The sequence below is a fragment of the Salminus brasiliensis genome, chromosome 2 (genome assembly GCF_030463535.1).
Source record: "Salminus brasiliensis chromosome 2, fSalBra1.hap2, whole genome shotgun sequence".
NCBI lineage: Eukaryota > Metazoa > Chordata > Actinopteri > Characiformes > Bryconidae > Salminus > Salminus brasiliensis.
This window is the reverse complement of record NC_132879.1, coordinates 27,530,046-27,543,106: the sequence shown is the minus strand read 5'-3', so window position 1 is coordinate 27,543,106 and position 13,061 is coordinate 27,530,046. Positions and strand designations below refer to the sequence as shown.

At 37.9% G+C, this 13,061-nt stretch overlaps 1 protein-coding gene across 1 annotated transcript in view; it reads left to right on the top strand.

The window, feature by feature from the left end:
* LOC140549974 (neuronal acetylcholine receptor subunit alpha-7) overlaps positions 1-13,061 on the top strand; it is a 31,810-nt gene that overhangs the window by 15,714 nt on the left and 3,035 nt on the right. Inside the window, exons 6-9 of the mRNA XM_072673765.1 lie at positions 2,632-2,799; positions 7,358-7,552; positions 11,040-11,126; positions 12,667-12,776. Coding sequence (XP_072529866.1) covers positions 2,632-2,799; positions 7,358-7,552; positions 11,040-11,126; positions 12,667-12,776 — 560 coding nt within the window. The remainder of the gene's footprint in view (positions 1-2,631; positions 2,800-7,357; positions 7,553-11,039; positions 11,127-12,666; positions 12,777-13,061) is intronic.

Sequence of the window (13,061 nt, the reverse complement as noted above, 5' to 3'; positions counted from 1 at the left end):
TTGCCAGGAATGTGACTACAGTACCTTCCAGACTGCTTATCTCTGCATTGCCCTAGAGGATGTCAGTTGTCACCTTTCAGCCCACCTTTAAACACACACACACGCTTGCACATATACACACACAACCACACAAAAACCTCCATCCTCCATCCTTTTTTGCTGACAGTGCTGCCAAGAAGGGGGAAAAAAGTCCCATGGCTGACAGAAATCGATGTGTGCACAAACGCCATCATTACTCCCTGACAGTCGAAATATAGAAAAGCTTCCATGAGGGAAGTGCATGATGGGATATGGGCAAACGAGTTTGCAAATGTTTGTGGTAGACACAGAATACCCAGGGGGTCATTGAGAAGATGTCTGGAAGCCCTTATTGCTTTGGGAAAATAATGCCGGAGAGCAGGAATGGCTGGGCGGATGGGGAAAGGCCTGGAACATTCTGCAGCTGCTCAGTGATTGGGAACAAATTGGATTCGTGGACATTTGTCTTCTGAGGGACACGCTCAGTTTAAATTAAAGAGCGCATTCACCCCATCCACCCTCCTCCAGCCTGACCAAGCTCTCCTTCTCTGTCGCTCTTTGTTCTTTCTTTCTCTGCTGTCTTCTCTCCATCATTCTATCCCTTTGTTCACTGTAAAACATTGTTCAAATGAATTGAATCAAATGTTAATTGTACAGTGCAGACATTTAGAACTAGTTTACACCTTGCACTAATATTTGTTTAATGTCCGGCTCAGACCTGGAAGTACTTTGCCTGGATTCCATTTACACCAAAATTACCACATTAAATTAGACTTTTTCACACTGTAAAAAAGTGTGGCAGTCAAATGCCATTTTTTTATTTTACAGATTTCAATATTCAGACATTCATCTTCCACAACCAACACTGCTCCCAGTGGACCACATACACACACACACACTTAAATTTCACACACATCTTTAGGAACAGAGGTCCCTCAATGTAAAAATACAATGTGCAATACACCCCCCCCCCACACACACACACACACACACACACACACACGCAATTAAGGGCGAATTTGCAATTATCTGTAAATAATCTGTAAATAATATTGGGTTTTTATCTTTCACAGTAACATCTATTATTTATATTGTGTGTATATATTGGTAATTTATTAGTGTTTTATCTCAGATAAGATGAGAATTATCTCATCTGATCACTTGCAATAAAGTGACAGTGCTAAAAGTTCTCCAGCAAAAAAAATCTGGCAGAATAATTCTGTGGCGGCATTAGAATGAACACTGGCACACAACACAGGCAGTCAACCATTGCATAAAAAACAGACACACCCAAGAGAAGGTAGCCCTGGGGAAACATTCAACAACACATTGAAAAAAAGTATTTGTTTAGTGCAGAACTTTTAACATCCTCACTTTTTTTTTTTTTTAAGTGTTCACTCATGATAGTTTCTCATCAGAAACTTTAATGAACAATTCTGTAAATATATTGTTTTTCCACTGAATTTCAGTGAGTATGTTTGACTTTAATATAATTTTAGATTTAGATTTTTTTACAGCCATTGCTGCCAGTCATTTGACTGTTTTTTAAAAGTGTACACGTAAATATAAAACTAATGAAATGTACTCTGCAATGAGATTACCTGCATGATTAATTCTAGAAAATGATTGTAATTTTACACACATTTGATATTCATTTATTAAACATTTAAATGTAATAAAACAGAAAAATACTGTATAAATAATTATTATTAGTATTAGTAATTTTCTGTAAATAAATGTAATTTGTAATTATTGGCATAATACAGTTAAAATAACAATTGGGTTGTCAATTTACAGAGAACTTCTGTATTTTTACTAGATTTTGTATACAATAATAAAAAAAAAGAAATCTACTTGATTTGAGTAATCCAGTTGTAATCCTATCACCGTACATCCTGTGTTTTTGTACACCTGGCTTGGAAAATCCAGCCTTGAGCCGATCAGCGAAAATGCATATTGATGTAAAGTGTTAACAAACTATTACGCACTGCCCAAAACAGTTTTTCAGAAATTCAGGTTCAAGACAACAGTAAAGGGAAAAACCTCCTCAGAACGTGAGCATAAAAACATAAACCCCTGGTTAACACTGAAGACTGGGTTATGATTTTGAGTGAAAGTCTATAGTCTATACAGAAATATACAGAGTAAAGATCAATAAGATAAGCCAGTTAAAAGTCTGTCAAAGATCTAGTTTACCACTGATTATTAAAAGCCTGTAAAACATGTAGTTCATCGCTTATTATTTTAGACATACGCTTAATGATTTAGAGAGGCAGGTTTAGAGAACATCAATGAACAGGTTAGGAGTTCATGTGGTGTTCATGAAGCTAAGTAATGGTAACATGGTCTCTGGAGCATCCAGGGGAGTATACTCATTACATTTACTTCATTTTAGCTAATGCTTTTATCCAGAGCAATTTACAAGGTTACTTGTATTACAGAGGTGGTCCAGTGATGTGGTAGCTCACTGGCAGGTAGTAGCGTTATCCAACTATGTTGTAACCTCATCTACTGTATATTTTTCAGAACATCAGTTTGATTATCCAGTGATTTTTTTTATGTGTTCAGCATGTCAGTTGGTAAAAGTGAATGTTCTTCACATGTCTGGTACAGGGATCTTTAAGAGCACCTGCTACATAGATGTTCGCTGGTTCCCCTTTGATGTACAGCGATGTGATCTGAAGTTTGGCTCGTGGACGTACGGCGGCTGGTCTCTGGATCTGCAGATGCTGGAGGCAGATGTCACAGGATACATTGCCAATGGGGAGTGGGACCTAGTGGGTATGTGCACTGGTACACCTTTTACTAATCTGTTTTAGCATCAGCAGGCCTGCGATTGAGAATTAATGCTCTTTTATCTGAGTGGATGTAATAATATGCCTATTCGAGACTTGGTTTAATTGTTTCCAAGCTTTTCCCTTTAGAAAACCCAGTGTTTGTAGTTACCACTCAGTTCAGCAAACCAGTCCTTCATTATTATTATTATTAATCAGAGGCTAAGAAAACGTACCAAACCTGTGTTCTTCTAACCATCCACCTTTAATAAATATAATAAAACAATCTCTTGTTACTGCCTCCTGCAATTATGTTTATTTTAAAGTAGTCCATTGATAAATACTGTCTGTACAAACAAAGACTCAACCTCAACCTTAACATACCCTGTAGTGTGATGTGCCTACATGAAGTTGATTTGTCTAGCAGGGAAGAGAAGGGGGGTTTAGTGCACCTCTGAAGCACTCAGACTGCAAATTGTTTCTGCTCTGACTGCGTAAAAGGGCTAAACCTCTAATCAGCTATTTCTATAAAATGTAATTATGCAGTATCCCCTGACAAATGGGTTGACATTTCTCTCCTCTGAATTCTTGATTAGGGGTGGGATTCTGTTTATTGTTTGGAGGTAAACAGGCAGAATGTCATTTGGTGATAGCAGTGGTAGCTAGATATGGAGGCCATCTCTATAGATTTCTGTCAATTGAGAAAGTAATTAAGCATTTCTGTTGGGGAGGGGTTGAGATAATGCTGGAATTAGCTATAGATTATAAATTTGAATTTGGCCAGAATTTAACGTTTTATTGCTTTTCATGTAACAGATGTTATAGGAGGACAACGGAAGTGTAGATGGTTTAGAAGGTACAGAAACAGTAGAGAAAAAACTGCTTCTTTAAGCATTAAATCTGGTATCTAATGGATTTGACTATTTTTATGGTAACGAAACCAAAGAATAACAGATAAATATGGTACTTTATACACAATATCCATAGTAGGGCTTGTTGCCCTGGTTGATAATGAACCTTTTCTCAAGATGAGGGATATTTCTATGTTTCTGATGGACTGAGACTGTGCTAAAGAATCTATTAGCAGAGATTACCAGCAGATACTAAGTACATGCAATAGCTACACATTAAGAGATTAAGTATCTCTCATGCTTGAAAAATGCCTTTACTTCTAACCTTTCAATTTTTTTTGTGTGGTGATATCCACGATCATGACTTGGCTCTAAAGAAGCTGATGGTAAAATAATGAGGAGGGTTGTCCCTGGTGGTCAGCAGAGCGATTAAGCACCTCAATCTGCTCAGTGAAATCAGGTAGGATGTGAGAGCAGAGGAACGAACACATGCCCTTAGCCAATGGGCCATAGAACACCCGCATAATTGAAAATCATGTGAAGATACAGGCATTCACTTGAGAAAATTGAATAATTCCTCTTATATTAGCTTGTGAAGGTTAGGCCTGGTCTTGGACAAATTTTGCTGAGTGTGCAAGTCATTTTTCTATAGGTGTTCCGGACATTATTTCTCAGTTCCTAGTTCAATAAGGGCCAAAAGAGTACCAATTCAATTATCGCAGAAAACAACACACTTTAGTCTGTAGAACCGTTGTGGGAAAAGTGTGTACTCTACAGAATCATGTAACATTCTACAATATGTGGTTCCTAAACTATGATCTTGTCTTCATAGCCATAATAATAAATACAGACAGTCTTGTTTAACAAGTGCAGTGTTTTTATTGAACAAGTGCTTTAAACAGTCATGATGAGCAAAGGTAAAAGTGTGTAAACCTCTACAATAATGACTGAGATCAGGCGTTACAGAGATCATGTGGTACATTTGGTTTAGGGGCGAGTTTGATCCTGCCCTGCCATATATACAAAAGAACACACAGTTTGATAACTCGTTCTTTCTATCAGAATTCAAAGCAATTTTAAATCATTGGATGTCAGCTTGAAAACTGCAGTGCAAGGGCTCATCATAGAATCCTCAAACAAGTGACTAGAGCTGCCCCTGAAAGTCTGGAAATTGAATCATCTCTCAGGGACTTCTCAGCCAAATAGTCTTCTTCGGGTGGAACAGTGCATTTTTGGTCGGTCAGTGTGCATTATACACTGCTCAAAAAAATAAAGGGAACACTCAAATAACACATCCTAGATCTGAATGAATGAAATATTCTCACTGAATACTTTGTTCTGTACAAAGTTAAATGTGCTGACAACAAAATCACACAAAAATCATCAATGGAAATCAAATTTATTAACCAATGGAGGCCTGGATTTGGAGTCTCACACAAAATTAAAGTGGAAAAACACACTACAGGCTGATCCAACTTAGCCAATAATTTCCACCTGTTGTCTATTCCATTTGCACAACAGCATGTGAAATTGATTGTAAATCAGTATTGCTTCCTAAGTGGACAGTTTGATTTCACAGAAGTTTGATTTACTTGGAGTTATATTGTGTTTTTTGAGCAGTGTACTAACAAAATAAAACATATATGAAGATAGACAACATGCACTGGTGGATAATTGATGAGAGAAGCTGAAACCTGGGGTGGAGTGATTGATAAACTAGGCTAGTGGTAGCATTAACCAAGTTTTGAAAGTCAACCCTAACAAAGCTGCAGAAATGCAAACTCTGTATGCTACATCAAACATCAAACGTCTGGGCAGATTTACTATGCAAATAATCCAGTAATAAATTGTATTTACAAGCTATTTAAGAACCCTAAGTGTATAATTGTTATCTACCATGCTTGAAAAATGCCCTTAATCCGGGTATTAATGCAGACACTTCTATTTTAGGCTCTATGAAATTGATGTTGAATGCAATTATGATGTGTAAGCCTACATGCAGGGTTCAATGAGTTAAAGGGAGATACAAAATAGGCTATTATTTGAGCATAATACATGTGCTACCTGTCTTACTATTACAGTATAGTAGCCTGACTTTATGTCTTATGTATATGAGCCCAGTTCAAATCTAGCATCATATGCAGCTGTCTTTTATGCTCAACTGTTGCATTTGACTTTGTCTTATGTGCTCATAATCACCACTGAAACCCATTCCAGTGGACTGACTGTTTGCCAGATAGTCTGTATGAAAAATGAATGAATAGTTGAACCTTAATGTTGAACAGCCAAATCTGATTCAACTGACACAATTCGGGAACAGCCCCACAAGCCCTACAACCTTCAGCACAAGTCCAATGAATTATTTGCTTTCTGGACAACTATGTAAGCCTGAGAAATGTTTTGGTTAAGTGTATCTCAGCTTTAAAGCTAGCAGAGGGAGAGTAACTTTGAAGAGCTGCTCTGCTGAATGACTTGCAGTCACTGATAGGGACCAAGGAATTTCAAAGTTGTATGAGGAAGTCCTACATCCCAATGTCAGAATGTCTGTCATCGATCCTGAATACACAGAAGGTTGTGTTATGTAACCATGTGATCCAAAACACTGGAGTAAATCAATATTGCTGGTCAAGTCCTGACCTCAATTACACTGAGAGCAGGCCATCCAGAAAGACGTCTGGAAAAAAAAAAACCACAAACTGAACCAATGGTCTGGCAACTGGTCTGATGGACCACTGGGATTACTTTTGTAGTAGTAGTAATAAGGTCACATCGCATTGTAAGTTCACAACCTTATTGTCACAACTGTATGTGGAGGTCACAGTAGCAGTCTATAGCTCCTTTGCTGATGCTTTTCAGTGTTGAATGCCAGTACTGAAGAGTTACACACACATATATATATATATATATATATATATATATATATATACATATATATATATATATATATATATATATATATATATATATATATATATATATATATATATATATATACATACATATATATATATATATATATACATACATATATATGATGAGCATATATTCATCATATTCATCAAAATATTGATTCACAGTTACTCTTTCACAAAAATAAATGAACAGTTAGTCTTTTATTAGATACATAAATTGTAGTTAGGTCAACTGTGACAGTTCTAGAAAAACTCTGAAGAAAAATAAATAATAATTTAAAATAATTACCCATATGCTGACAAGACAGGCAGATTAAAACCATAATATTACTACCAAGAACCTACCTCAAACTTTAGAGGGTGGTGCACCGTTCCGCTGTCTTTACAGAAGGAGTTGTGAGAAGGTAACTGTGACCTAATTACACAACTCAACAGTTGAAGTATGCTGTGGAAAAACGTGCTGTGGACTAATGAACCACAATCTGCAAGTTTAAAAAAAAGACCTTATAAGCTGGTTACAAGAAGCATTTGCAAGCTGTGATTTATGCCAAAGGGGATGAAAGCCTTTGCACAGGACACAATAATGTTTATACTTTTTATTTCCATATGTTTTTGTTTTGAAAAAGTTCATTAGGATTTGCAGAAAATAATGCTTAATGTTTGATTAGAGGTGTTTAGTGCTTTGTTTTTGTTTTTTTGTTTTTTTGATTACAAAATTTAGCCAAAATCCAGTATGTCATGTAGCCAAGAGTGTCCAAATTTTTTGCATATGACTACAATGACTGTCTGTGTGTGTCTGTAGAGGTTCCCGGCCGCCGAAACGAGAGGTTTTATGACTGCTGTAAGGAGCCGTATCCTGATGTCACCTTCACAGTGGTAATGAGGAGGAGAACCCTGTACTACGGACTGAACCTCCTCATCCCCTGTGTGCTCATCTCCACCCTCGCACTGTTAGTGTTCCTGTTGCCCGCTGACTCAGGGGAAAAGATTTCACTGGGTAAAACACACACACACACACACACACACACACTCTCTCTCACTCTCTCTCCCGCTCACACTAAATAAGCTGCTATTAAGCTGATATTAAAGAGGCTTTTGCTGCTTTACTAATATCAGGAACCAAGATTAAAATGGAGTAATATGTAATAAAGGAATAAACCGTCATAAACTGTGTTTTACTGAGAAGTATGTGTAACATCAGCATTTCTCACTTCTGTCCTCAGGGGCCTCCAGCCAGCCCACATTTCTGTTATGTTTCATAACACATCTGAGCCAGAAACTCTGCTTTTCCCAACCTTTCAATACCTGGCTCAGGTGTGTTCAGTGATGGAACAGAAATAGAACTGTGTGTGGACTGGGTAGAGTCTCTAAGGACTGCACTGAGAACATTTGGCTTTCGTTACTTGAACCCACTTTGATATCTTTGAGACAAATAGTCATTATTTTACTAGCGCAAATAAGCTAAGCTTACAACAGAGGTTTGCTAGCACACATAGAAGCCTCGGATATATGTGAACATTCAGCATTTTTGCCAAATGTTTTGCAGTATTTAGAAGCATTTAGGTTAAGTGCTAATTGACTGCATAATGTGCTACTTATTTTCTAAATAAAGGATTTTTTCTTTCTCTAAAAAGGAGCCACCCATTGTGTAAATGGAAAAGCGGCTGTTGGAATATAGATGCACTCATCATATATTCCCGAAACGTGGCTGAGGAGGATGAGGAGGAGACAAATGGTACAAAGGTGTCTTTGGGTGATGCCATAGAAGAACCATGTTGTGTGATGTACGTGTGAAGAACCTTAAAAGGTTGAAAGAGGTAGATGTAAAGGTTCACATCTCTTCCTTATGGAACCAGAAGCGGTTCTTCTATGGCATTGCTGAAAGAACCCTTTGTAGCACCTTATTTTTATGAGCAAGATTTTGTACAGTAGATCTACTGCTAAAGTCACGACTGACTCAAACAAGCTTGTCTTGTTGCAACAGAACAGAGCGTCTGGTGTGAGTGTGATGAGGGAAATTGAGAAGTACTGGGCTGGAAAGCTCCCTAAATGGCAAATAGGTGTTGCTACAATCACAATCTGCCGTGTTAAAGTCTGCTTCAGAACAAGAGCTGCAGGGACAAACCTTGATGAATGCCAATTTTGTGTGATTTCTGAATGGCAATCTGTATATTTGCATATTCGCTCCCGTGTGAGTGTCAGTTTGCATGCCACCTGAATCTACAATCCTCCTGTACAAGCACATCATGTGTGGTTTCAACAGGGTTTCAGTCGTACTCTTTGTATAAAGTATGTGTGTGAGATGCATTCATAATTTTCCTGACATCATGCTCACTTCACAGGCTGTGTGTGTGTGTGTGCGTGTCTGCTCACCTCAGCAGCCCTGTGTCCCCTCGGCACAGCTCGCTTTACCCTGCAATGCTCTGGGGACCGTCTCTGTCTCATCATGCTGATCCAAGCCCAGGCAACTACAAAAAGGGCCACATGTAGGCAGTTGAGTGTGTGATGGTCATTTCATCAATGTGTTTTGTCCAGTGCTGTGCAATATGTAGAACTAATTCCATGTGTCCACTGTATGTCAAATTTGAGTAGTTAGTAGAGTTTACTTGCAAATTGTAGTAACACTGCCACCTTTCCCATGACAGAATATACCCTTAAAAATATAGGTGCTACAAAGTGTTCCTGAAACCATAGATAAAGGTGATGAGATTGTGCCATAAATATTAATGTAGATAATATGATGATAATGCATCATTTACATTATTCTACTGGTCTACTTCCAGTGATGAACCACAAGGTATGTGTATTTGTAAATTAGGTAGTTTAGGTAAGTAGGTAGGTAGGCTTCATAGCGTATTCGCTCTCAAAAATATTTTTAAAATTTGGGAGAAAAATTGCAAGGTTTGTATTCCATTTTTATTGATTGGTATTTTTTCAACTTGATTAAGTGTCAAGAATAGTTATTAGAATTATCATTGATAATGACAGCTCTGGTTCTCAACCCTGGTTCTAAAAGACTTTGCACATTTTAATGGTTTCTTGCTCTTGAGTAAATACTGAAATGTACATGAAGGGGGCTGTCCAGGACAGTAAAGCTAAAAGTATATTGTATATATATATATCACACCTGTTTTGTGTATCTCGTCCTCGTATAACATTTGCACGAGATTATGTAGCAATGCAGACTGTTTTTATTACCATGGTTGATAACAAAGGAGTGTAGCTAGGCCAAGCTTAGAAGAATCAACATGGTCAATTCCTGTGATACACTTGTTTTATGTGAATTATAGGAAATAAATTCAGATGAATTCAGTCCAGGAGTGGATTTCCCTTTCCTTTTCTCACCTGAAAATCTGTTTTTTATGCTTTGATTAAGTGCTTCACCATGGCTTGATTGCATTATGCATGAATGCAGTGTGTTGAGGTGATGGAACAGAGGGGGAATTTAATGGGGACAGATGTGGCAGGGTAAAGGGGAGGGGAGTGGAGTGGGGGTTCATCTGGTAAAGCAGCAGCCAGGGAGCATATCCCAAAAGGGAGCAGTGTGTCTGCTTAGAGAGGGAAAGAGAGAGAGAGAGAAAGAGAGAACAACAAGCTAATATAGGATATTACAACCTGGATAGAAATAATTAAATAGAGGCACAACCTTAAGAGTTTGTACATGTATCCAACCCTGTCCATGTATATGTGCTGACATGCTTAACATGAGGCAATATACAGTAGATGTATACATGTAGAGTGGTCTCAGTGGTGTAATACTTTTTTGGCCCAAGCCATGCTGTTTTTCCATCAGCAGCCAGAGTCTGAGAGAGCATAATTGGCTGTCCTCTCTTTCTGGGTTTTCCCCTCATCACTCTTAATGGTGTTGGTCAGCGCAAGTGTCCGTTACCCTCCTAGTGTCGGAAGCACAGCTAGATTATTTATTTATTGTAGACATGAAATAAATTAGTTTAGTATTTAGTATCTAACAGAATTTAGTTGTAAATGAGGGGTTAAAACACTTTGAATGCCCTGCATAATCTGTGTGTGTGTGTGTTATGCAATATTGCTAGTAGTCATGCCCCAAAGTGCCTGCTAATGAGCTAAAATCACTCCATCTGTGTTGGCCGCTTAGATTTGTAGAGGGTTATCGATCTGCAGAGTTCATTAAGGAACTTTTGGGCAGTGGGCAGTGACTCATGCTCCGTGGTCATAGAATAGAAGCTGGACTACTCCTCCACACAGCGGCGAGTCTGCTGCTTCTAGTGGAACTGCAGATCTAGTAGAACGTTACATTAAAGATATTTTGAGTAAACCAGTGAGGTGTAAGTGTGATGCTGCAATGGATTTGAAGTGCTGGTAGGAGAAAAAGAAATGATTTATTGTGTAGAATTCTACTAGAATTACATATATTGTACACTCGCACACACTTTGCTGGCATATGAAGACAAACGAGACAGATTGATTTTCACTTACTGTTTCCTATCATTTATCTTCTCCTGCAGGAATCACTGTGCTGCTGTCACTGACTGTCTTTATGCTCCTGGTGGCTGAAATCATGCCAGCAACATCGGATTCAGTGCCGTTGATCGGTGGGTGAAGTTGTCCATCTCGATGATTAGGTATCACGTCTTAAGGGTCAGTGCTGATTAGACTCTTTGAGGAGTGTAAAGTAAGCGACAGAGGAAGCTGATAAGGCAGAGCGGGGACAGCTTGCCCTGTAGTGGAAAAGCAAGTCTGCCTCTGTCCTCATTTGTCAGCTTTACTGCTATAGATCATCCTGAGCTGACTTTCTGAAAGATGGACACAGTCAGTAAATCTGAGAAAAAGGAAAGGGACCGTATCCGAGACATGATGAAATGTATTCTGTCTTTTCTTCATTTCAGATTTGGACACTTTGCACTTTTTAATTATTACCAAGAGTTAAATTTCCATGAGCTCCCAGTGTTCAAAAGATATTTAGTGTGTACTGCTGCAGTATACTGAACATCTCAAAACCCATTCATTATTTATTACTATAACAATAGTTTGGTGAAAATCAGGTTTGTATGTTTTTTCCCTTTTAAAAAAATCTTTTTGAACCCATTCTAGAGTAACAATAAATATGTTACTCGAAATGTTCCTGTTTAGAAATATGCTGTTTAAAGGTTGCTTTTATATATTGTTATTATTATTATTATTATTATTATTACTATCTTTAATTCTGTCATTGTGTTACAATACTTGTGATCAGGCAAAATGCAATAATGCAATAAATAATATGACCTCCTTTTTCTGGTCAGTGTAAGCATTGTTCGTTTAAGAATTGTGTGTGTTTGTTGCAGCTGTAGGAAATCTTGAGAGACCTTAACAATATTCAGTAATTTAGTTGTGTTATTAATGTGTGTTTTAAAAGTGAAAAACCTTTTTTAAAAACACACTTCTAACACCCTCTTTTGCCTGTAGAGTGGGGCTGGGTGATTATGCTAAAAAAATACTGTATCACAATATTTGTGAATATATGAGACACAATATTAATCACGGCACATGTAATCGCAGACTAAATACATCAGTGGCAACAGATTCTTAAAAACTACTAAATACATTGATTATAATTCAGCATCTTCTGCACTTTGTCTAATTATACCACAAACATGCAGCTGATCAGTGTTTTATTAAGCACTAACAATATCCTAGATATGCTTAGAAAAGCAGATTGTGTATCACAGTAACAAAATGTATCACAATGCGATTAAATATTGTCAGCCCTACTGTAGAACCAGATATCCATCCCAGATTTCCAACCCCTTTTCCTCCATTCTGTTTGTCCTCAGAAAGTAAAATTGTTATTGTAATACACCTTGCAAAAAATGGAAGCAAATACCTGCCAATTAGTACTGTGTCAACAGCGTGCCTAAATTACATTTGCCCCAAACACATACATTTGCTAAATAATGTGAAATAGACTTGCCTAGAGGAGTATGTACACATTTGCATAAATTTGTACTGAGTGCAGGATATACATACAATATAAAGTAAACAGCAGTGAGAAGAACATTAAAGAGCTCCTAGTGCTTTTACAGATTCTGTAGCATCTGTTTTCAGAAGTGATGTGTGTGTGTGTGTTAATGTGTGTGTTAATGTGTGTTTTAGCTCAATACTTTGCCACCACTATGGTGATCGTAGGGCTCTCAGTCATTGCTACAGTGCTTGTGCTGCAGTACCACCACCACGACCCTGACGGTGGCAAGATGCCAAAGTGGGTAAGTCTTCAATTCTTTTCTCCTCCTGTTTATCTCTTCTTCGCTCTCCTTTTCTCACCCATTTAGCTCCTGAAGGTTAAAGCATGTGTTCCAGTGGAGAGCCTGGCCAATGAGCTCAGTCCAATGGGAGATGGTTGTGACTGGAATAAGAAGATGCTCTGGGTGTCAGGGTCATTTTGTGCCTTGTGTCTCAGATTACCCTGTATTTAATCAGTCACTTTTAACCCAGTGTTCTAGCCAATACTAAACCGACATCCAGGCAGGACAACAAAAAGGGGTTCATCT